At 41.3% G+C, this 25,843-nt stretch overlaps 2 protein-coding genes across 2 annotated transcripts; both read right to left on the reverse strand.

Annotated features, from left to right (window-relative positions):
* Positions 1–752: 752 nt before the first annotated feature.
* Positions 753–1,865, reverse strand: LOC146971357 (gastrotropin-like). The gene is made up of 4 exons (XM_085806003.1): positions 1,729–1,865; positions 1,436–1,611; positions 1,252–1,341; positions 753–872 (listed from the first exon to the last, which is right to left on the reverse strand). The coding sequence occupies exons 1-4, from the start codon at positions 1,793–1,795 to the stop codon at positions 822–824; spliced, it is 384 nt and encodes a 127-aa protein (XP_085662129.1). The 5' UTR covers positions 1,796–1,865; the 3' UTR covers positions 753–821.
* Positions 1,866–17,190: 15,325 nt separating this feature from the next.
* Positions 17,191–25,767, reverse strand: elovl8a (ELOVL fatty acid elongase 8a). The gene is made up of 7 exons (XM_085804409.1): positions 25,665–25,767; positions 23,549–23,908; positions 22,604–22,684; positions 22,374–22,430; positions 22,161–22,275; positions 21,882–22,009; positions 17,191–17,543 (listed from the first exon to the last, which is right to left on the reverse strand). Exons 1-7 carry the CDS (start codon positions 25,668–25,670, stop codon positions 17,376–17,378), a joined length of 915 nt encoding a protein of 304 aa, XP_085660535.1. The 5' UTR covers positions 25,671–25,767; the 3' UTR covers positions 17,191–17,375.
* Positions 25,768–25,843: the final 76 nt, after the last annotated feature.

Here is a 25,843-nt window from a genome sequence, read left to right on the forward strand (position 1 = left end):
TATGTTTGTATGAACACAAATTTTACAGCTGTGTAGTTAAAGTTCTTGTTTGAAAATGGGTGTGGTCTGACCTATGAGTACTGAGTATTTCAATAATGTAGACCAAACGATCATTGATGATGCGAAGCCTGCGAAGCTAGTTCAGGCAGACAACTCAAGCCGCGCCCATCCTGATCAGCTGATCAGTCACATGCTCTCCTCATCCAAATAGGGTGCTATGGCTATTTACATAAACCCCCAGTTTACCTGCTGCTGACTTGCTGCCCATGAGGTTTTGCAAACCCACCTCCTCCCCAGCATCCACCTGTGGGCTCTGTCTCTTGGTTCCCTGTGGGGGTTCCCCTTCATTCCCTGTAATGTCTGGCAAAGCAGATCATTCAGGGAATGAATATGAGACAGAGCCTGACACCAAACCTGCTGCAGCCATGCTCAAGGATATGCTATCCATGCTGAATGAACTACTAACCATTGATAATCTATTTCATTTTAAGAAATTGTATTTTTTTCCACCAACTAAACTCACTGTTAGAAGTGTATACACCTTTATATAGGCTATTTTTAGTTTGTAGACTAGAAATATATTTCATTTTTTAAATTTCTTTTTGTTTTGCTAATTAGGGCTAAATTGTGTTTAGGAGGCTGCTGCAAAACCTTTCACCTAATGTGGGAGTTCTGTTACCATAATCTGCAAGACACAGCAACATACACATTAGAAAATGTAGACGGAAACACAAATTCATGTTGTCATAGTCTTTATTTATTCATTGCAGTAGCTGAGGTCTCTGTTGTAACTGTGAAACAGGTCAAGGGTCAGTCAGAAGTTAGAGCTTCTTGCTGGTTCTCTTCAGCACTACAGACCCGGCCTTGGAGGTCTAGAGAAGAACAGAGAAAAGAAGTCAGTTATTCAACATATATCATCATCATCATCGTCGTCATCATCATAAAGTCAACATACATCATCAAGAAGCTTGTTTTGCTTCCAGGGTTTCCCAAGAATTTGAACAAACAAATTAATTCTTGAGAGTTTCTGAAAGGCAAACACTGGATGGGAACAAAGCAACAGCAGATCTCATCAGATCAGATTTTATGCACTAATCTACATTTGCAACAATTTTTCCTCATCAGATAATACGTCTCCCGAGCTGCAGGCGCGTAACACAAACGTCTCTGATGATCCCTGGCGAGTATAACAACTGCTGTCATCACAGCAGGCTCTCAGCACGACAGGCACAAGTGAGTCAGAGTGTTCACCTCAATGAGCTTGCCACCGCTGATCTCGGAGGTGTGGTGGTAGTTGGGGAAGGTCACACTCAGCTTGCCTCCCTCCATGGACACTGTGGCCTGAAAACACACACGTTATAATCAGTGAGGGAGCCAGTGGACATCCATCCTGCCTTCATGTTTCTGCTCTGGTCTGGACTCGGAGAGCTCATACCTTGAATTTCTTTCCTCCAATGGTCTCCATATCGCACTCCTTGCCGATGGTGAACTTGTTGGTGACCTTGGCGTCTGTGGGGTAGATCTGGGTCCAGGAGAAGTTGTCTCCATCCTGGGTGACCTCTGTGATCAGCTTGTAGTCGCGACCCTTCTCGATGATGTCGTCGGGGATGCCTACAGCAGGAAAACAAGAGGAGTTTTAGCTTATACCATCCTATATAAAATAAATGCATGTAGAATAAACAACATGTGCTGTGTTGCTGAGAGAGGTTTTAGACTCTACATTCTCACCGAGCAGCTTGCAGAAGGCGTCGTATCCCTCCTGGGTCTCAGTTTCCCATCTTCCAGCGAAGGCCATTTTGCTGATGTTGGTGAGCGGAGGTGTGCGAGCACAAAACACTGAGGCAAGCTGAGGGGGGAAGCAAGGTACTGGCTCTGAGTCTGCTCCCTGCTTATATACCTCACATATCTGGCCACCTCCCTCATCTGCATGTGGCGACACAAGAGAGCAATTACAGCTGAAGATGATAACTACAATGGACCAAGAGGGAGAGGGCAATAACCTGTTTATGGAGCTCCCAGACAGTGAGTAAAATGCTGACTGCTCATCACAGCGAGCTGGTAGCTCACCTCCAGGTCAACGAACCCTCCCGCAATGACTTTATGGTCACAGCCTCCACTTTTACTGCTGTGTAACGTAAAAATCAAAAGAAGAGCTTTGTTTGAAAGTATAATCCCTCATTCTGATGTAGTTTGTTATCTTTACACCATGAATGGTCTGATCTGTAAAAGGGTCATCATGGTCAATTCAAGGTCTTCATTCATGGATTGAAAATAGCTCTAGAGTATGGTGGTGTCATTTCCTGAAGCCTTTTTTTATGTAAGGCCACGGAAATAGTTAATTATCATGTAGTTGCATCATATTCACAATGTGTCAGTTGGATTTTGACTATTTGTTCAATTGCAAATTTGTTTGGAAACTCGGAACTCAAAAAATATCATATACTTTCATAATAATGCATGGGCCCAATGACAGCATCCACAAAGTATCAATTATTTTTCTGAACTTTGACCTCATGTGTTCCTAAATAAAGTTGTGTTTAAAGGACAATGCAGGCTAAAACCATTATTTCCAGTGCAGTTTAAATACATCTTCATAGTCATTAGTAGATATTTTAAACAGGAGCAAGTGTTAAATCTGACTAGGACTGTTCAATGCACCAATTCAAACTTATTTAGATTGTGTGTTCATATCTTGTAGACATCAATGGAAGTGAACGGCATAAGAAATATGAAGCTTTGACACACAGACGATGTGTATTGTTGAAATGGTTCTGGTCTTTTCATGGGATCTGCTGACCACAAACTAACTGACTCACAGAAAACCTGGGACCAGGTGGTATCATTGCATCATACAGTCTCTGGGCAAAATGTAATGAAGTTGCTATCTATAGTGCAGTGTGTGTGTGTGTGTGTGTGTGTGCGTGTGTGTGTGTGTGTGTGTGTGTGTGTGTGTGTGTGTGTGTGTGTGTGTGTGTGTGTGTGTGCGAGCATTTCATTTCAGTCAGACTCTCACGTCAAGGGAGAGATCATTTATGGCAAATGGTCGTATACTTAGTTTGGACATTGAGCTTTTGATGGGAGCTAATGGCAAATGGCATAAAGGCATCAGCACAATATTACATTATAATAATTGCACAGTCAGTACATTTACAATTGATGATGATTGAACTGTACTTGTCAGTTGGTAGCTGAGCAGCTGGTGCATGAACAGTGATTTGGATTTTGAAGCCTGAATGAAACAGCTGCCAGTCGGCTAATAAAAGTGTCATTTCAGTGATCTGCCAGAGCTCATTTTCTATATTTGTGGCCAACAGAATCGTTTTGCCCCATAACTCTTAAATGTGTACATGTACTACTATATTTACCCCAGTTTTATGCTTTTAAAGTTATATTACGCAACTTTTTTACATGTGTTTCCAGTCATTTTCAAATGTAACTAACTATATGTGTTTAATCACAGTAATTGATGGTGTCATTTGGTCATCTGTAAATGACGTGATATCCCTATCCACATATTTCAACGTTGTGGTTGTCTGCTAAAATGTTTTTACACCTTAGTTTTTCAACTGTACATGTAAACCAGATGAAGGATTTAAGTCATTGGAAGCCTGGATCTTAAGTTATCACTGATAAAAAGCTGAGATCAGCTTCCAGCTGCTCTGAGACGTTTAGTGTCCAGCACAGAGCATCAGCAAAGCGCTGTTGTTAGTTTTTAAGTGAAATTGCTTTATTTGTTGTTTCAACTGGTTCTAATCCCAGGGTGTGTTTGTTACTGAGAGGACATCTCTCTGGATAATTCAGCTGCTGGTAAAAAAAAAAACAAACAATTAAAAAAAAAACCTCCTGAACATCTGGATCCTAAATTATGAGAGAAACAATCCAAACAAAGGTTAGCAGTCTCAGCTCATGTGAAGCTGCTTTGTTCAGAGCTTTAACTGGTGTTTGCTGATGTGGACAGGGAGAGACTGAGGATCACTCAGCTCCCTCTCTAAACACTTCCTGAACAACAGTCCAAAACCCAAAATATGGCAATGGTGGTGAAGACGGATCCCACTCTATACTGTACATGTACCTGTTACTGTTGTGAATGAAAGACCCCACTGTGGCAGATATTACATACTGTGCATTTGAACAATGCATATGTATAACAACCTTTTTGGGTTGCAGGCAGGTTGGAGCCAATCTGGAGCCAAAATCCAATCTGTACAACCAACTCATTATTTAACTCCTTTATTCCCTCTACCTAATAGATGATAATGCCATTCAGTTGTACTGATATACTTTTGTGCCATACTCTGGGAACAATCTGAGCAGTTAATAAACAGATCAGTATGATAAAAACACAGAACGTCTGGTTTCCAGCTGAAGCTTAAGTACGTTTTTAACATAATAAAGTGTTGTTTCCTTCACATGACTGAGAGAGTTGGGACAGGACATCTGTGGCTGCAAACTGAATACAAAGAGTGAAGTAGTAACACAGAGCGCTTACTCCATGGCCCCACAGCTGCAGAGTTACAGTATAATGTTGCTTGTACACATGGGTGGCTGAAAATTGTCCATTAATGTGACTACATGACTGAAGCACCTCAGGCTTTCAATTTCTGACAATCCGTGAATAGGTAAAAGCTTTTGATAATGCACTTAACTTCCAACTCACACAACGCAGCCATTTCCACAGTCCACTGATAGTGTTTCTACACTATGAAAAGTCAACATGGCCTTGGAGCTCTTTATAGATACATAAAACATCTTATTGGCCAACATCATATAAAAGACACTCATTATGTCTCACTCTCTTTTTACTGTCTCTCTCTCTCTGTGTCCTCGCTCTCATACACATTCACACAGGAGGTCAGTTGTGCCGAAGTGAACAAACACAGATTTGAAAAACCCATTTTTCACTACACGTGCTGCATGTTTGTCATTTTTGCAAAAGCCGTGTGTTGTGCTGTGACAATGTGATCTGACATTGGGCTCAGGTTGACCTTTACTTGATGATGTAGCATTGTGCATGATGCTCAGGCTGCCGTCTGGCTTGTTATGCATATTCCTCCATGTGGTTTCCACATGTTTCAAGGTGGTGCATTAGGGCATTTTCATTAGGGCATGTGAATTACTTTGCACAAAGGAGACCATGCATTTTCATTCAGGTTTCTCTCCATCTTGTCACTCACACTTTTTTATATTATTTTGGGACATTTTTACCATTAACTGACAGGATAGTGGAGAGAGAGACTGGGGGAATGACATGAAGTACAGATTGGCACAGTCGGGAATTGATCCGGCGATCATTGCATGGAGCATTGCCAACATGGGACATACTCTTAACCACTCCACCGCCATGCACCCTGTCTTGTCACTTATTTTGACTGGTCTACCTTAACATCTATAGTGTGTCATGTTTGAGGTTATTTGGGAGGAATGTATCTAAGTATATTTACTCGAATTCTGTCTGTTAATACAACTTTTTAACAGTTACATGTTTGTATTATACATCAATGATGGGATAAACCACCAGACCACCACATCAATAGCATCATGTCTGGTTTCATTTAAAGGGATAGTTCAACATTTTTGGCAAATTGGCCCATTGCCATAATCCATATAGTTTTAGGAGTAGGTTCGTTACCTACCCGTTGTCGGTGCAAGCTATTTTTAGAACGGCGGAGCAGAGCCACAAGCTGCTCAGAGCTACAGTATAATAAGGAGGCTAATGGAATTTCTTGGTTTCCCTCAAATCAAATTCATCAAATACAATAAAACTATAGGGATTATGGCAATGGGCCAATTTGCTAAAATGTTGAACTATCCCTTTACTGTAAACAAGCAAAATTTTCAATCTTTTCATCAGACCACTGTTTCTGGCAGTCACAGAGTCCTTTACATGCATTTTTCCCACAAACTTTCACAGAGGCCACATTGGTGAAGCGCTACACTGATGATTGTATTTCATATGGAGGTTTTTTTCACCTCCATATCCACTACCGCAAAAACGTTGTGTTATGCAGAGTGGCCTATACTGAAAAGTTCTCTCCATTTATTTGGGTTGACTCGTCTCAAGGTCAAACTAAATCTCACCACACCAGCAGTGGATCATGAGCAAAGTGCAGCTGTTTATAGTTGATGTTGTAACCTTGTGGTTACACTTTAATAGCAGCCTGTAATTTAAAGTTTTGCTGAAACATTCCCTTTTTTCTGATCTCGTATTCCCCCCTTTAGGCGTGAATCACACTGGATAATAAGTAACTAAGTTTACTGACCATTACCTCATCCAATCACATGTCGAGCAACATTTCACTTTTGTCTCTTGTTTCATGATCTTTCCATATATTCAGAAGAATAAAGACGATTAAGCAGAACTGATGACGAATATGAAAAACAAGAAAAGAGAAAACAAGAATATGAACAAATGAAGGAGAAGTGGGGAACGAAGGAGGGAAGAGGGGGAAGGAAGAAAAGATTCTAAAGAAAGATACATATAGATAGATTCCTTTTATCTACAGCTATAAAGAGGGGATTTGCGATGGAGGAATTAAAGGAGGGGAGGCCTTGATATGCAAATGAAGCTGCTGCTAATCAAAGCAATAAGATTAGCCTTCCAAATTGAGATGAAGAAAGGCTCCATTATCTGGGCCGAGTGTCATGTTTAATAACGCGGAACGGCATGGTAATTCACCAGTGATGCAACTGTAGCCTATGTGGGTGTGTGTGCGGGTTTGTGTGTGTGTGTGTGTGTGTGTGTGTGTGTGTGTGTGTGTGTGTGTGTGTGTGTGTGTGTGTGTGTGTGTGTGTGTGTGTGTGTGTGTGTGTGTAATGTGCATGAGAAAAATGTGCATCAGGCTTTTAGTGTGTGAAAAGAGAGGGAGAGGGAGAGAGAGAGAGAGAGAGAGAGAGAGAGAGAGAGAATATATAGAAAGAATTAAACGTGAAAGACAAATTGTGACCTTGTCTGTGTGTGTGCATGGGTGTCACCCAGCATGAGTGTGTGCATGACACAAAAAAGTGGTTCCCATGAGAAAAGTGTGTGTGTGTGTGTGTGTGTGTGTGTGTGTGTGTGTGTGTGTGTGTGTGTGCATGCGCATGCTTGGCTTTGATGCAAAAGTTTTGCACCGTGTATCACAGAGAGAGGAACACATGGCTGATGGGATATGGGAAACAGCTTTAAACAAACACTAGTGTGGTGTGTTCACACATTAACTCTGCCTCACCTGCTGTGATTAGAAACATTATAATGAGTCAACTGAAGGAGTGAAATAAATGTGAGGGGGTGTCACTGAATCAACTGCGGGTGACATCAAGAAGACTGTATCCTGCACCTCATCAACCATCACCAGCTCTGTTAGCTGCTTACCTAAACCTCTTTAGCAGATGTGCCTGAAGTGCAAATCTGTGGATTACAGAACCGTCTCATTAGACTCATTACGTCTACTAAACTAGCTCATTTTCTATTCTACTTCTTTTAATCTATACTTTATTTTCCATATACTTTTATATTAGTAGCATATGCAAAAATATGGGGGGAAAAGTTATTCACTATAGAGACTGTCTTTTTTATAGTGGTTTATTGTAGCTGGTCAAGGTCAAAAACACTGATTAACTAGAGAGGAGTAAAAATACAATGTCTTTGTAACAGACACACATTGTTTGTACTACCTGTATGGAAGTATAGTGACAGTAAAGAACTTAAAGCTGCACTAATGAATATTTTAAGTATAAGTTCATTGTTTTGAACTTCATAGTTTCAGTGTCAGCAGCATTTCCAGCTGCAGCAGCAACTCAGATAACTCTGCTGCACTAGACCTGTCCAGCCCCAAACAGCTGACAGGCGACTTCACCAGCTAGCTGCTGAACATAGCTGCTGAGAGTTCAGACAGAGTCACATACTGCATATCGCTCATACACCAAAGGTCACCAAAGCCATGACTCCAGATAATTACACTATTATGTTCACTATAACCACTTTTTAGGGTGATTATGTGTATATTCCATTGCTGGTTCCAATCATCAAAAGTAAAAACCACAGCAAGTGCTCTTTCTGCAAAATCCATTGCTACACTATTATCAAAGACTTATTGCTAAAACTGTATTTGCAGTAATGCATCTGTCAAATCTAGTAAAGTAAAAATTTCCTTTTGAAATGCAGAGAACGGTACAATACTGAATAAACCTCCTCCACTGCCTTTGAATTTGTGCTCATAGAGCTGTCTTCATCACAGCTTGAGAATGGGAAAAAGAGAAGGTGAGCCTACTGTGCTCTACCTAAAGGTTGAATATAATGCTTTACAGCACATTTGAACACTCTCAATTCTTAAATGGTGCTATAGTTTTCTTAGTTGCTCGCTATAGATGATAAGATTTGAGTGAATATTAATCAAAAGGAAATTTAAAAAAAAATGAAAACAGATGGAGCTAAGGGAGGAGGATGAGGAGCAATTAGGAATATCTCCTTTGAAGTTTGGTGGTTTATGGTAAATATAAGATAAAGATACAGGATCAGCAATAGGCCTACTGCCGTTGAACTGAAGAGGCAACCAATTGTTTATGGTAATTATACCACATCTATCATATCTAATTTGACCATGACTATTGATGGTTGGAAATGCTGCACCTAGCACCTTTCATTCTGAAAAGCCTGTCAGGCACGCGGGCAATGAGCCAATCTAACCATTAACCAGTGAGACAGAAATAGGCCACGGTCGCCGCCAACAGTAAACATTCTGTTGTTGTTATCTTTACCGTTTCTCAATCCATCCTGACAGCCTTACCATCCTTTGGGGAAGGAAGCGGCAGTCACTGGTGATTATGAAGCCCCCACCCCCACCTCCACCCCTCATCCAGGGAGTCAAATTATGCCTGCATTAATATTTCATATTACACAGGACTTGCACAGAAACCACATGTGTACTCAGCCCTTTGTCTTCATGTCAAATGAAATGTGCTCGGCAATCATCAGAGGGTGAATCGGGATGGTGAGAGGAGGGGCGGCTTCAGGAGGAGGAGGAGGAGGAGGAGGAGAGAGAGAAGAAGGGGTGGAGAGGGAGGAGAGGAAAGGATGATAAGAGGGAGACAAGGGAGCAAGAGGGAGGACAAGAAGTGTGATGCCAAGCGAGGAGTGAAAAGTTGAAGGGAAAGAGGAGAAAAGAACAGATGGGGGCAAACGTAGAGATTTGTTGTTTGGCTGAAAAGAAATATGAGGTGAGAGGAGGTGTGAAAGAAGGAGATATGAAAGCAGAGGAGAGTAAAGAGATAAAAGACCAGGGGAATCAATGAAAGGCAAGGTGAGCAAAGAAAAGACGAGAGGGGAGGAAAAGAAAGGAAGTAGAAATACCTTGGTGCTCTAAATAATGTAAAGAGGTGAAGGTGTAAGCTGGGCTGAGCAAAGGACAAAGAGCTTTGTAATGCATTTGAATTTTTAACAGGGAGCAAGCCAGTAAATGGAAGCTATCAATGTTTTAGTTATAGCCTTCTATTACCAGCTGGACTGGACATGACATCAGGTTTTCAAGAGCCACAGAGCAAATTAGAAACAGTGCAATGTGCTGTGTGTGTACACTGCGTCAAACACTGCAAGCTTACACACAATATACACAACTAAAAGATGCTAACCACTCTGGTATGTCTCTGATTATGTGGGTAAACCATGTAATTATATACTAATTGTTTGTTTAATCATTTGTTTAAAACGTGTTTGCAGGGGAATGAAATGTGCCGTACTGCATGTCCCTCCTGCCTCCACACAGTCAAGAGCCTACAAAGGAATTTGTCAGCACTCAGGAGACAGTTGTCCTCTGTTTGCCCTCCTCCTGTCTTTCTCCTTGCTTTCTTGTCTCCGTCCAAGATCCCAAACAAACGTCTGCAACATTGAGCTCCGTCAGTCTGACTTACTTTTGTGGTGACACTGGAGACTGAAGAACAAGTGAACAACAACAGTCTTGCTCCAGAGATGAGTGGGGGGGGAAAAAAAGTAGTCAGGCCGTTGTCATAGTGACCTTAAAATGTGCTTGACTTGGTCGTAGGTCGCAGCTGCAGGATGCACTGGCCTTTTCCATCTCATTCTTTATATTAACCGTCGTTCCTTTTTGTGCAAAACTGTTTAATCTAAAATTGAAAACTCATTACTGTGAACATGCAAATAGAGTGAAGCGAATCTCAACGTTTGATCTGTCTTGTCGGCTCTGTAGCTGATCGTAATGCAGTTGGATACATCATTCAAATTTTTTATCAGCATAATTTTGATTGGTCGGATCAATCCTAATTAAATTTGGTATAAAGTTTGGAGGCTTTACAGGCGAGATAAACCACTTTGTTCTACCTCAGCACAGACGGGACCCTTGTGAAATTGAGTTAGTGAAAAGTTCAAGGAAAATCTCGCATATGTGGCATGTCATGTTGGACACCCACCTACTGTGACCTGAATTAACCACTCAACATTTAAAGGATGACAGAGGAGAAAACCATGCACTTTATGGATGTGATAAGTGACTTGTAATGTTGGGTTTGTGGTGCCAAAGCAGTCATTTTCATTGTGAAGCCTGTTATGTGACACATTTGGAAATACAAAGATAAAGGAAGTAGCCTACTATTAATGAAGAAACATTAGATAGTTTATCCAATGTACAGTATAATGTTTGAATTGTGTCATGTCAGTAGGATATACTACATATATTACAGAAGCACAAAGAGACCATGCACTGTTTTACTTTGCAGATCATCTGTTTGATATGGACACAGCTAAATGTGCCTTTGTGTAGGAGTAAAGTCATTCAACAGTAGAAAAATGCGGTACTGATGAAAATGGATAAAGCAGTGAAAATATTCAAAATCTGGGTGGCTACATCCACATCAGCACATTGGTTTTAATATAAATTCCTTACGTTTTATCTGTTTTTGAGGCCACACAGAGTAACAGTCACAAACATCATAATCTTGGTACTAATTCAGTGTTTTATCATGTGATGCTACTCAGCAACATTATACAATTAGTTAAAATCAAGTTCAAACAAATTTGAGTTAACTTGAATGACTTTTCTATACATAATTTTCACCTTTGTTATGTTTTTGTTTGTTCACGTTGTTTTTTTGTCCTTCCTTTTTGGTTTATTTTTGCATGTACCATATTCATCCTTAAATAACTATGGATTTGTATCAATGATTTAGATTTTTGTGAAATAAAATATATTTTAAAAAGAAAAAGAAAAACTTTAATTTAACACACATGGCGGCATAGTGGTGCTTTGGTTGGTGGGTTCGACTCCCGGGAGGTCTCTGTGTGGAGAGCAATCCGGCTTCCTACCACTGTCCAAAAGACAGACACATTAGATAAAATGGCAACTCCAAATGTGTGAATGTGATGATGAGTGTGTGAGGTTGTTTGTCTCCATGTCAGACCTGTGATAGACTGGCTACCTATGCCAGGTGAGAAGACAAAGGTTAACTTAGCAGTATAGCCAATGGACAGATGAAGACACATACAGTACCATATCCTAAACTACACTGTACAAATGACAATGAGGCCTACTGTCATTACTGTAAGGAAGCAAACAGCTTTACCTTTATTCATAATGATGACATGGTATCTATAATCATCTCCCCATAACTCATATGTAATCATGTGTTCAGTGCTCCTCTCTAGCCTTCTCCATGTAGCACCAACAGAACATCAATAACCTTTGACTGACAGGGGCAGACAGCTGCTCCACAGCCTGCTGCCCTCTGGCCTGACAGATCGCTGCAATGAATACAAATAATATTTTTCTCGTGTTCAAAAACACTTTGAATCCTGAATAAAAGGTGACAGCGCCACCAGGAATCAATCAAAGCTAACGGGGCAAATTTACAGAACCAGGTTCATGCAAAATGGAATTAAATCAAACAATACCCTGGGGGCCTGAGCCCCCTCTGAAATAAATATCCAAGATTGTGTGACCCACAGCGCCACAATAAGAGCCATAAATCAAGCCTGTCAAGATAAATGGCACATCCCCCACATATAACTTTGATAACACTGATACAGGTGGCGCTGGGTTCATCCCATTGTCCACAAATGGGGACGGTGCTGCCAACAGATGGGGTTTTTTTCTTGTTGAAAGAGACACACAGGCACAAGTGATGACAACGTGACCGACAGATGCTTTTTTTTAACAGATGTGGATGGAGAAAGATGGAAAAAAATGACCTCTCTTCTTTTCTCTTCTGTGTTGTTGACAACTGCTTAGAGCTTCGGGCTTGTTAATTACACACACACACTTGACAGGAAGCTACTAGCCGGTCGGTTGGCTGATTAACACCAGCTTGTCTGTGGTTGAGTGTGCTCCCATCATGCCGAGATTGCCACAGCCTCTTGTTAACCCTCATTGTATGAAACAACCCAGTGGCTCACCTTCAAGCACACTTATCAGCCTCTTATTCCCAAACCTCTCTCACTATCAACAATCATATCTAGTGTGTGTGTGTGTGTGTGTGTGTGTGTGTGTGTGTGTGTGTGTGTGTGTGTGTGTGCGCGCGTGTGTGTGTCGCTGCGTTGAGTGTGCATCTCTGTCCCTCTCAGTAGCTAGGAAGTTAGCAGCAGCCGCTTTGAGAGCGCTTCAATATCCTCTCCCTCTAACCTGATTATTAATTACAGTCTGCCTCTGGCTGACCACAGCCCCAACACCGTCCAACACCGTTACCAAGGAGACCAGCACAAAGTCAGTCACAAACAAGATTCAGGAAACACATTTAAGCGCAATCACAACACATCAGTTGCATGATGCATTCACTTTTAGATCAGCAGAACATGCGAACCCTATTACAGGTAAAAGTAATTCCGGCAGGTCACATAGGCTACATGTGAAACAGGTTAATGGCTTAAGTGATGCCCACAACTGGTGGCATCTCCTGTCACTCGTTAAACAATGAGGCTGAAAAGCACCTGGTTGCAAAAGTGAAAGCTGATCAAAGTGACCATGTGCCAGAAAGTCAGTCATGCCTGAGCCACACGGCACTCAGCAGTAATCAACCTGGAGCTGTGCCTGCAGCGAGGCTGGGGGACATCGGTCTTTAAATGGGCTTCTGGCAATCAAGCCATATGTGTGTATGTGCGTGCATGAGTGTGTGCATGCGTGCTTGTAACACACTTGTGATGCGATGTAGAGCAGATTAAATACTTGCCAGCAGCAAAATATGGCTATTAATGGTACACAAGTGTGTACTGTATTATTTTAGCACTGGACAGACAGTTTTGTTTTATACTCTCACACACACATATATAAACACAGTCTGCAAAATGCCGACAGTCTGATGTGAGCCCAGTGTCAGACATCACATAGCCTTCAGAGGGCTTTTCTTTAAAGGTACAGCAAGCAGACAAAATGTGAAGTAATAAATTCAATCAGACCTGTATTAAAGTTACCCTGTAGAGGTTTGCTGTAACCTCCAGTCACATTCAGTGCTCTGTGTGGATCCTTCACGCCAACAAATGTGTTGAATCAAGACAGTTTTATGAATATTTCAAACCCTGTACTGTGAAAATCCATATTGTCTTTTTCTGCCACCTTCACTAACTTCTTCCTCGTCTCTGTTCAAACAGGTGCATGCATTGGGTACAAACACAACAATATAAACATTCCTCCATTGCATTTCCAGTATGGAAATGCACCACAGTGATTTTGATGAAGAGCATTGTAAACAAGTGGTTTTCAATCCAGAGGTCAGGATCTCCTAAGAGGTTAAAAGGTTGTTTGTATTCAGAGGATGTTTATTTAAATACATCGCTAAATAATTTTGGGAATGATTTTCCATTCATTCTCCTATATACCACTGACATAATGCAGTTTTTATCAGACAGATTTGAGCCAGGAGCCGTCCCCTCCAGCTGCAGTGGCAGAGCATATAGCACAGCAGGTGCAAAACATTAGCTGAGTACTGCAAAGTGGCTGAATAGGGAACAGTGGCTTATGAATATGTGAAGATGGGTCAACTGGAGTTAATGCACAACTGGAAAAGGTATTGTGCAAGTGGCTCTGACAGATTTGGCAACAAGTAACTCCTGGGATAAAAACACAGAGGGTCGCTCAATCTTCCACTGCTATGAGGTCTGTGTGAAGTGTATAAGTATGTGTCATGTTCCATGCATGCAAAATAATGGTGCAATGTTTTGGCATCTTTTAAGTCTTTAGGGTCCCTCAGTCCATGTCGGTGACAGTAAGTCCTACTGATGTGTGCTCTACATCAGAAAACAACAAACAACTCGACACAATAGTTGTTTCAGTAGCGAAGTGGTGACTGTAAAAGCTAAATTAAATAACACATCCATGGGTTTAACTAATCAGAGGTCGAAACACAGAACAGCGCTCTGCATTACTATGATGAGTTAAGAGTTTTACAGCTGTTTACAACTCATAAAGTGACCGTGACAAAAGTCAAGTTACTCAAGTCAAGTCAAGTAATTTTATTTGTCCCAACTTGGGCAATTTGATTGCAGTAGGTGTAAGAAAAATTAAAAACATTACTGTACATGCAACCGTCACACATACAACAGATCACATAAAGTCATGGTCACTTTATCTTTTATCTTTTATCACGTAAACAGCGGAATAGTAAACATAGAGTATTGCTGTTGCAAAGTAATGTACCTGGATGGTAGTCTGGGGCCGTTGACTCGCTGTTTTGGGAAGGAAACGGATCCAGGGCAAGAGAGACAGGCCTTTCCGTCAAAATAAAAGCACCAAGCTAATAAAATGCGGTAAAACTCTTTAATTTAAGGAATATAATTTACAATAAAGTCCCAGAGCCATTAAGTTAACATTTCGCTTTTATTGTATTGCAAGTTAATGTTTATTTTATAAGTTTTATGTTGGTGAACACTTTTATTTTGGTGAATTTGGTGATTTCGGTATCCGCTACAGACAGGAACCAGAATGCAGACTAATTCAGAGGTAACGGACGCGAGGCTACCTGGATGGTACACTTGCATGTATTTGATTGGCCACATTGGTTTGTGGGTGTGTGTCAACTTTGTCTGGCCCCTTGCTCACCTGATGGTAATATATTGTGTTGGAGCAACTGACAAGCGAGGTTCAGTCAGACTCGTTATACAGGATGAATCTGTATTTTTTTTTTTTTTTTGCAACAGTTTCCAAAGCTGCTGTCTGGCAGAAAAACAACAATCCTTATGGTCTTGCTATGATGAAATTTGTGCACCGTCGTGTCCAAGAGGAAAAAGCCTCTAGTTCCTTGAGGGATCAGTGGGTTGGAAATCTTAATATCATCATTGTAATGTGGTGATTAGAGAATGGAAGAAGCTTTAGCTACCTGCTGTCCTCCAATGCTGAACTCCTTCAGCTTGGGCACGGCCAAGCATGAAACAGCCTCATATTCCTTCAACATTCAACCACAAAATCAGTGGTTGTAAATACTCATATAAGGTGGTTTCCAAACTCTGCACATCGCTTCAGATCTCAAGATTCATTTTTCCAGACCTCAGGGGGTGAAAACATCTCATCAGACCATAACTGCTCTATGTTCTGTGCTCCCAATGCAAGAATATGCACATTTGTGTGGTACTTCAATCCAAATATTTTATTTTAATTGCAGGCCTATTGCAGACAGTATAACCTTTTGTCATATCTGAATTGTCATGACAAGAAAATCTTAGATGTAGCACTAATATTCTCCCTTTATCAAGTGCATCATCCCTGTTTGCCCTGTGTGTGTTGTGGGTGTGTCTACCTCGCTTGGCTGCTGCAAAATGACGGCAATCTATTGTTCAATCTGATTCAATAGTAGCGACTGCCTTGACTTCCCTCTATTTACTTGAGTAATCTCTTGTGTTTCCTCCATGCTAATTGCTAACCTGGTTTCCTCCTGTGCCTCAGTGATCTCTTGAGCCAAACCAGAATTCCAGCCCGGGTTGCCAGACGGCGTCACACTTCCTTCCAAAATGGTCAACCAGCCTCCACCCTCACCCTTCACCACTTCGTCAATCCCCTTTAAGTATTTCCATAGAAATATCATGCCAAAACTCCACACAAGTCTTGTGTATTTATCTGAGTCCAAGTATTCCCTGAACGTTACTAAAAAAGGTTTAGATATAGGCCTAGTTGTGATTATTCAATGCACTCTTGAAATCTCAACATTCTGCATGGTTAGTTTTATTTAAACAAGTGACCACATGTTCATATAAAAATGTCCTGATTTGCGAACACCAGTTCTTTGTAAGTTTTTTCATGTTGCTTTGAAAACTCACAAAGGGCCGATCCTCTGAACTTTGTCAAGTTGCCACATTTTGCTGATATTAAAATGACTCGCCTGAGTGGCTGCCTCAGGAACTTTGATTTAGTCACTTCAAAGTGCTTTTTCATGTGATGTTCTGTTATTTTTTTCTGCCCCCTGTTGAGGTTGGAACAGAGGCTAGTCAAAAGCAATATGCTGCTGGAGATAAAAGTAGAGAAATAGATAGTCCACAGAATGGGGAATAAGTGATGACAGTCGGGAAATGTAATGTAAGGGCAAAAGATGTGCTTCATTTAGTTGCTGCTGTAATGGTTCTTTGGATTTCATGTCCACAAGGGGGAGCGGAAGAGACACAGGCAATTATATTTCTACATCATGACAGATGGGGCAGGGGGGTTTGTGAGGTGGGCTGGGGCCTCCCTGTTGGTAAGAGGGATTAAACTGCATGGGGAAGGAGACCCTGATCGACAAAAAAAAAAAAGGAAGGGAGGGGTCGGCGGGTAGAGAGAGCAGGATACAGAGCTAATGGCAGCCAACAGTTGATTGGCTGTGACTGCCAGCCAATAGATGTGAGAGGAGAATAAAGCGACTCCAATAGTGATTAGCAAGTCTCATCTATTAGCAGCTGGGGGAGGGGAGTGATGAAACATGGGTTAATGTGTAGTGACTGTGCTCATGGTCATGTACTCAATGAAAGAAAAGAAAGAATGAATGGAAGGTGCTCAAAAATAAACATCTCTGTGTGTGTGTGTGTGTGTGTGTGTGTGTGTGTGTGTGTGTGTGTGTGTGTGTGTGTGTGTGTGTGTGTGTGTGTGTGTGTGTGTGTGTGTGGTTGGATGTGAGCCTGTGGCTGTGTTCAAGGCACAAATATATCACAACACATGTTTGGTTTTACATCTTTAAAAAAAAAGATGTTCCACTTCTCAGTTTGTATAGATTTCCATACATTTGTTAATGTAATGTACATGAGAGAATTGCAGTAATTAACATAACATCATTAACATTAAGCAATTTACATAACAGACACGTATAAATTGTTTGTTTTTTCTATCTCTCCTTTGCTGCTTTCCGTGGTGCCTCCCTGTTTCCAAACCCTTTCCTCTCAGCTCTTCTCTCTGTCTCCACACAGCGATCATCAACACCTGACGTCTTCCTTCTTCTCCTCATGTTTTCTTGGCCTTCTTGGCGAGGTAGGTGCGGTAGTAGAAGTTACTGAAGAGAGCGATGAGGCTGAGAGAATAAGCCAGCACGACCACGTTCATGGAGTCTGGGAAGTCGCAGTCGGCGAACAGGTTGTAGGTGGTGTGGATGGTCACTATGAAAAACTGGAGCTGAGAGGGCAAGAGACAGATGGACATTAATAATAGAGGGAAAAAGAAACAGAGAGACAATAGCAAGTGGCAGATTGTCTAAGCACTCTGAGTGATCACAAACCGGGGAAGACACTGAAGAAATACAAAACAAGTGACCTCAAAATGGACAGTGAAACAGTTGGACACAGATTCATCTGGTCTCACTCTAAATTTTATTATATAGCCTATCATTAAAATCTAAACAATATGCTGTACTACTACTAAGCACTCTGTTGTAGATACAAGACAACAGAGTGCTGCGGGGATGGCGTACATTTGTAGGTCAACCTGGAAGTTAGTATCACTCTAAATACATGGCCAAAATGCCAATAGGACTTTAACATGCATTTTTCCATTACTGCAGAGAACAAGCACTGTGACAAAGAAATGTTTACAGTTTTACATTTTGTTCAGCATAATAATCTTCACAAATGATTTCATTGTCACCAACATTCTCCATTATTGACTGGTGTGAATTAGCTCTTAGTGATATTTTGCCAAATTATGGTGTTGAAACACATGAGGCACACAATGACCTCTGTAGTCATCTTTAGCCAGATGTTAGCAACTGCCCTTTTTAAAAGACGTAAAAGCTTAAAGAAATCATGACTGGGATCATCAGTGATCATTGTTGTAAAATAAAACATGACCTTTGACCTTATTTTAGTTATCTGACTAAAATCCTTTCAAACCATAATCTTGGTCACGACTTAAGAACATGGGAGCCAGAAGTGAAAACTGATTCCCAAGTTTTAGGACACGTTTAATGAATGTAATGCAGTTACACCTTTGATGCCTAAATTACACAGTCTGTTCTAGTGCCTGAAACATTATACTGCCATAAAACATTCTTGTTTGCTATATGTTTATGAGTGGTTATAGGAACCATCTAAACAAAAACAGAGCTCCACGCAACTCAAAGTTGGTTGGCTAGCAGTAAACATGCTAGCAGAGTAGCTGGCTATAGCAGCTGCTTGCTTTAAGTAATCAAGCAATATTTATACCCAGTCACTAGCTGATGAAAGAGTTTATCCAGTGTGTTGTTAGCTTTACATGACGTTCATTTCCTTCATTCGAAAAAGAGAACTGCGCTGTTAGCATGAGTAGTCAACTGACATGAACACCAGTCAGCACTGAAGTGGGTAGCATTACTACCCCAGGATGGAAATTGTGTCTTATGATTGTAGGATAATGGGTGTTGTGCATCCAACTGTGTGTCCCACCCCACACTACACACCTCCCTTTTCAATGTATAGTAATTACCTCTCAAAAGAACAAAAGACCATCGCCAACCCCCTTCGATTCCCCACCCCGATACCCCGATGTGTATTTATATATGTATATATAATGTCTAATCTCCCCAATCAGCTCAACAATCTTAGCTTCAGTTCACTAAATTGTGAAGCCAACTGTAATGAAGGCTTTGGGGTCACCACTAAGGTCAGTATAATTATTGTTACATAATGGCAGTCACCATACTGACCTATATACGCTGCAACCATATAGATTGAGGGGGAAAAATCTAGATGATGCATTGTTTCCTCATCAACTCTATATAAAGAAAACAGATGGTTCAGTAGTTGGTGTAGTGGAGGCGCATCAGTGCTGCTAATCTGTCTAGCTGCGGCAACAGCCACAGCTGCTAAACAATGCTGATCCAAGCCGGTCAAAACTGAACACACTAATCTTAAATATTTGTCTTGGACATGAACCCAAACACTCATTAGAGGGAAGGACTTGCCAATTAACAATACTGGGAACACTGCACTACACATGGAGTTGAAGTCAGAATTGTACACAGACCTTAAGCTTTGCATGATACCTGATGTCTAATCCTTAAAAAACAACTGAACTATCTGTCTCAGTTTAGAATTACAGCAGATTATTTCACACAGTATAGGTTTACATACACTTTGTTAGAATCTGGTAACATTAAAAACTTTAATCTGTGTATCTTGGGTCAAACTTCTCAGGCAGCGCTGAGATGCATTTCTGAGTCTTAATGACTCCAGAATTTCTACTGGATTGAAGTCGAAGATTTGTGATAATCATTTCAGGACCTTCACTTTATTGTCCTCAAGCCACTTTTCTAAACTTTTGAAGAATGTTCAGGGGTCAAGACCTATTTGCAATTAATTGTCAACTTCCTGGTTAAAGGTTTGAGACATTGTTTCAATATAACAGAATTTTCCTTCCTTGTCAAGTTATCTCCCCCCCCAAAATGATACCTAACCCTAACCCTGTGTTCCACAGCTTGCAAGCCTCACCCTTTTCAGATGCATGGTGTTTAATGTTTAATGTTAGTTTCATTAGACAGGACATCGCTCCAGACGTAAGCTCTTTGAGCCATGTGCGGTTTCATGCTGAGCAGTGTTTTCAAAGATGAACCAGATTGTCCAAAACATTTTTTCTGACATCTTGCCTAATTTTTTCTCAATTTTCATATGACCTCAAGGCTGATCTTAAAATACCTCCATAGAAACCTTTCAATTACCTCAGATTATGTCATTTAGCCTATCACATGCTTTTAAAGCCATGACATATTTTTCTGAAGCTTTCCAAACAGTTTCAAGGTTCAGTGTTCAAATCTGTGCAACAGACTGATTATACATGAGAAGAGAGCCGATCATCAAATTTATCCAGTGAGGTGGCCGTCGATGCATTTTACCACATTAACATAGCAAAGTGGTGCATTTATGGACAAAATGATCAGAATGTGAAAAGTGATTAGATAGAACGGAGGAGAAAATGATGCAGTGGTGTTAGGATGTGTCATGTCACTCCCCCTGGTGTCGCTCTCTCTTTCTATTCCTCTCACTCTCCCTCTCTCTTTCAGGTGCTCTCTCTGTTTTCCCTCCTCTGGCAGGTGCAGCACCTTAGACTGATGAGCCAGGTGATTTGGGGAAAGGCCTTAAAAGGACTGGGAGAGGGAGGCACTCCTCTCTCACACAGAGGTTACATGCTGTCATTCCGACATCCCACCACTCCGACATCCCACCATTTAGACATCCCACCACTCCGACATCCCACCATTTAGACATCCCACCATTCTGACATACCGCTATTCTCATGCGAATGTCCCACCATTCCGACAAGGCTTTCAATATAATTTTTTCAATATAAGGTGCGTTACTCAACAGGTGACTCCCTTCTTTAAAGCAACATTGCGGAGTTTCAGCACAGTGCTTCCACCATCTGGTTGAGAAGCGCTATCGTCTGGGGGGAAAAACGAAACTTAACGAAAGCAAAACTTATCAGCCAGCGCATCCAGCGTTTATTCCCATTAATAAACGACAGTATTTCCCACGTTTGCAAAGAGACTGTGTGGCGGGTGGTCGGGGGAGGGGGGGTGGCGGTGGCGACAGCGACGACGACGACCGGAGGAGAACCGTAAGTTTCACTTTTACCCACCACGTCTCTCGATCGACGCAGAGGGGAGGGGAGAGGAGGGGGGGGGCGGTGTTTCGTACCCGTGCAGGGAAGTTACATAGTGCAGTTTCAGCCGACGCGACCAGGCTCAGGCTGCAGCGGCAGCACCAGTCATCCTATTAACCATTTTTCTACCATTGCAATGAGTCTGGAAACATTACTTTAAGGCCGAAAAACTCCGCAATGTTACTTTAAGACATGCTGATAGAGGAAAATCCACATGGTGGTGTAATTACGCAGCAGAGCGCAGACAGGGACTAGTCTGCCTGTCTAGCCACTACCTGGTCTCTTTACTAAACTCAACCAACTCCTTTCTTCATTGCCTAAGCCCAACAGTGCAAAATCTTTTGGGGAAGGAATACGCTATTTGTCGGAAAGGCAGGATGTTTAAAAAAGAAAAAAAAATACTGTGATTCCGACCATAGGAGGCAAACATTGTAGGAATGACGGGACATTTGATAGAAAATTAAGTGTTGCCATTTAGACAATTAGAGGCCTGTCGGACTGGTGGGATGTCGGAATGGCGGTTGGCACCCCATGGCTTCACCTGGAGCCATCTCACCTGCCTTTGATTTCTGTTGTCTTCACTGTGTACAGTAATGTGTGGAGGTTACTTCCTTGATTCAGTTTGTTATTTTATTTTGGGTTGGAGGTCTCTGGTGGTCCAGTTTTTGGTTGGGTTTTGTTAGGGTTTTACTCTCTGTTAGGTGGGAACTCTTGGGTGCGACGGCCCACTGCGTGGCTGGCCCAGGAGTTCAAACTTTTTGTTACTTTCAGCCGGGACCTCCATTCCCCCTTTTCGTTTTTATTCATTTATCAAGAGAAAAAATGAAATGAATGAGTGAAATGAATGTAGGCATGAATCCAGACAGAGAGGCAGATACTGACCAGCTGCAGGGAAGTGAGGTAGCGTTTCCACCAGAGGTACTTGGTCATGCTGGGTCCCAGAGCTGACAGGCCGTAGTATAAGTACATAACTATATGGACCAGGGAGTTGATCAGACCGATCAGAAAAGCTATGGACAGATACACAGGATGAATGTTACAGTTTATTCCCTTGTGCATGTATCGGTATGTTTGTTCTTCTGTAAATAAATAGACAAAAATTGCACAATTGGTTCTATTTTCATGACATTTTGTGATTCTGGTCTAGTGGGTTGTACTCACACTGGCCCCCAGCCACATATTTAACCCCGGCCCACCAGTTGAAGATCATGGTGGCGTGATGGTAGACGTGCAGGAAGCTCAGCTGACTGTTCTTCTTCCTCAGGATGAAAAATATCTGAACCACACAATCACACGGGGGCAGACATACAGTCAGATACTGTGTTTACAATGTATTGCTAAAAAAAAATGTGACATTTTTCTTTTTGCACTCACAGTGTCACTGAGCTCTATCACTTTGGAGAAGTAGAACCACCAGCACACTTTGGCCATCTGTCCAACAGGAGGAAAGGACTGTGTTCAAAATCTATTGTGATCTGGTTTCATATTGAAACCATGCATGAACATGTGGATGGGAAGTTTGAACATTGTGACAGATTATATGGAGATTTATCTATCTACCTATCTTACAGTCTCATAAAGTCAGATGTAGTAAAAGAGATTACCCTCATGGCCAGGGGGCTGGCACTGTAGTCGACTGGCTGGCACAGCAGACTGTATCTGGCCAACCAGGAAGAGGCTGTGAACTGGAAAGACAAAGGCTGCTTTCATCTCTGCTTTGGTTTCTCTCAATCAGCTCAGGGACCTTTCATCCCATTCTGACATGAGTGCAATCACTTCCTGTTGGACCGACTGATGTCGCAATGATCAGGACATATAGGCACTGTGGGATCCCTTGAGATTTACATCTGTCAGAACTCACAACTGTAAAACCTACAAAAATAGATGTTGTTTTTTTGTTTTGTTTGGGATTTTTCGTCCACTGGGAGCAGCAGAAACGAGCTGACAGCACAAAACAGACGCATTCCCACCTTGTAGGTGTCCTACATCTGTTTTTATCCCAGGTTTTATCTGATGTTTTGCCCTTTCTTTTGTTCTACTTTGATTCTTTGATTTGGTTTGATTTATTGGACTGTTTTTGACAAATGTTTGTGAGTGAGGATACATATTGCTTGCTTGTTAGGTGTTATTAAAGAGCAGCTTCTTTTTGACACATTTGATTTGAAATGATGTATCTGGCCTCTGTAAGGTCAAAATGAGTGGAAGCAAATTCATTCTGTTGTGAGGGTTTTTAGAGTGTCGTTGAAAACACAAAATAATTAGTCGAAAGTTGCTAAAAAGCTGATGTTGTGCTACATACAGTATGAGGGCAAGACACATTCTGTTATGAGCAACCTCTTTCACAGTGCCCATCCAAAATAAAAACAAATTTACTTGACATCATTTTGCACACATTGTTGTTCCACGTATTGCCTTTCAAATTTCCACAATCCTGATGTTTCTGGATCAATACAAATGTGAGAAAGCGCTGTATCTTCTTGTATTCATCTCTGTTCAGTCACTGCACTTCTACCTCCCAGACAAAAGTTGATCGTCCAGTTCAGTCATACCTCATAGAACATGTAGGCAGACAGGCAGACCATGGCGAAGTTGTAAACTACCAGAACAGGTTTGAGGTTGACCGGCTCCCTCTTCGCCATCAGCTTCGGCCCGGCCCATATAATGAGCAGGTAGCACAGGAAGATGCAGCTGATTGGAACAGGAGAGTGGACCAGCAGCCAGTTATCTGTTCTCTTGTCTAGACGGACAGAGGAAAAAGTAAAGGGCAAAGATTGCGCTGATGTCTGACAACAATACGTGGTTGAAATATGTGGGTAATTATTACTCTCACAGGGTGACAATAAAGACTTGCCTCCATTTTCCAGGATGCCTTGGTAGAATAACTGGACTTTCTGCCACAGCGTGAGAGCCTGGAACACAAGGGCAGGAGAAGAGCAGAGCTGAGAGAATCCAACACTGTGTCCATGACTCAATTGGGGAAAGACAAACCATATTTGAATGCACATGGGAGTCTTGGATGGTTGGTCTTGGATGGTACAATCAGAAATGCAAATATAAAATTGTACTGAGCAATTGCACTTATTTGTAGAATTTTGTTATTTCACCTTCGTTTCATGACTTTCTTCAGCAGCATTTGTATTTTGTATTAATGCTGTTCTGTTGAGCTCTGATGAGGTTGAAAATAAAGTTGTGAGTGTTCAGCAGATGCTATAAAACCACAGTCTTGAAGAGGTGACCAGGTTACATTTTGTACCAGCAGAAAAAAGTCTAATTTACTGCAGCTCACTGTCTTACATTAAGAAGAAGCCCTAACTTCAAATTTGATTAAGCCGCCAGATGATCTGAGGATTATAATTCAAGGATTATGTTCACTAATCTAAACGTATCTCTTGATAATGGATAATAACTAATAATCCTCTTGATGAACGGCTACCTAATGTGGACGCCAGGGTGATGAGTTTCCGGCAGTGATGAATGTATGACAGTGCTGCCATCTAGTGTTTGTAGGCAGAAGCTCTACACTTGACAGCTCAGTTGGTCTCTCCCTCAGCTTCCTGCACCTCTCAGACACAGTTCAGTTACATGTGTAACTACTGTGGAGACTTGAGCTCCCCCCCGTGGTGCTGCTCCACTCAGAGGCTCAGGATTGCTCTATTACAGTAATGTGAGGCTACATCCTTGTTGGTGTTTGTGTAACTTTATATAACTCTTCATATATAACTCAACCTGAACATTGTTTCAAATTTTGAACACTGCATAACAAAGGGTTTCAGTATTTCTCCATTGAGGTTAAATCATGGGAATTTGGAAAACGCTTTACAGTAACAGAGTATCTGAGGAGATGAACTTTTATTTGGTTATTTGTTTGAATATCATCATTTGAAATAAGGGAGTAATCATTTGAAACTACAATCTAATTAAACAAGTGTTGCTTGTTTTTTTGTTGTTGGTTTTTTTTCAATATCTACCTGCAGTTTGTCCACAGTTTATTGCATAAATCACCACTGCACATCTTCACACTGAGCAAAATCAAATCTTTTTATTGATTTTTTAAAATTATTATTTTGTTTTGTTTTTTAAAAGAAATGAAACGGGTATTTTAGATATTTTTTCTAACCAATCATTTTGTGTAACATGAGTAAAGACATTAATCACTGTACTGAGGGGGGTGAGTGGACAGAGCTAAGCACTTTAGCCTCTCCTGGAGCCTCTTCACAAGGATTTACAGCCTGAAATCCCTGACAGAGTTATGTGTGAGACCTGCTGAGGTTTAACATGTAGAGCATTACTGTATGGAAAACTACAGGAAAAGACCAAAAACATAATATTTCAAAATAAGAGACTCATATAAGCATTCTGTTAAAAAATAAAGAGAAAAAAAAGCAATTTACATTAAGTTGTTAAGATGTTAAGTTGTGACAATGTGGTGACAGTGTGTCATGGGTTGATGGGCTGTTCAATAACTCTATAGTCCCTAAAGCCCTTCTAAATGGACTCATGATGATCATTTTACCTCTCAGTCATTAATTCATTAATACTGATTTACTGTTTACCTGGTACCTGTGTGACACGTTAATTCAATCAGTTGCAAGAATTAACACAAAGTTAACACAAAGATAATTGAACACTGTCAGATATAGGACAGCTTTAAGAGAGCGATCTTACCTTCATTCTGATGGTTCTGATTTTTCCTCCCCGCTCATCCACCTGTCAAACAGTGCTGCATATCCACCATGTGTTAAGCAGCACTGAGGTGAGCCACCTGTTCTCTCTCTGTGTAAGTGTGTGTGCATGTGTGTGTGTGTGTGCTTGGCTTGACATATGGCAGTGTGTTACCTAATGCA

The sequence above is a fragment of the Trachurus japonicus genome, chromosome 17 (assembly GCF_045865225.1).
Source record: "Trachurus japonicus isolate A0001 chromosome 17, Traja_1.0".
NCBI lineage: Eukaryota > Metazoa > Chordata > Actinopteri > Carangiformes > Carangidae > Trachurus > Trachurus japonicus.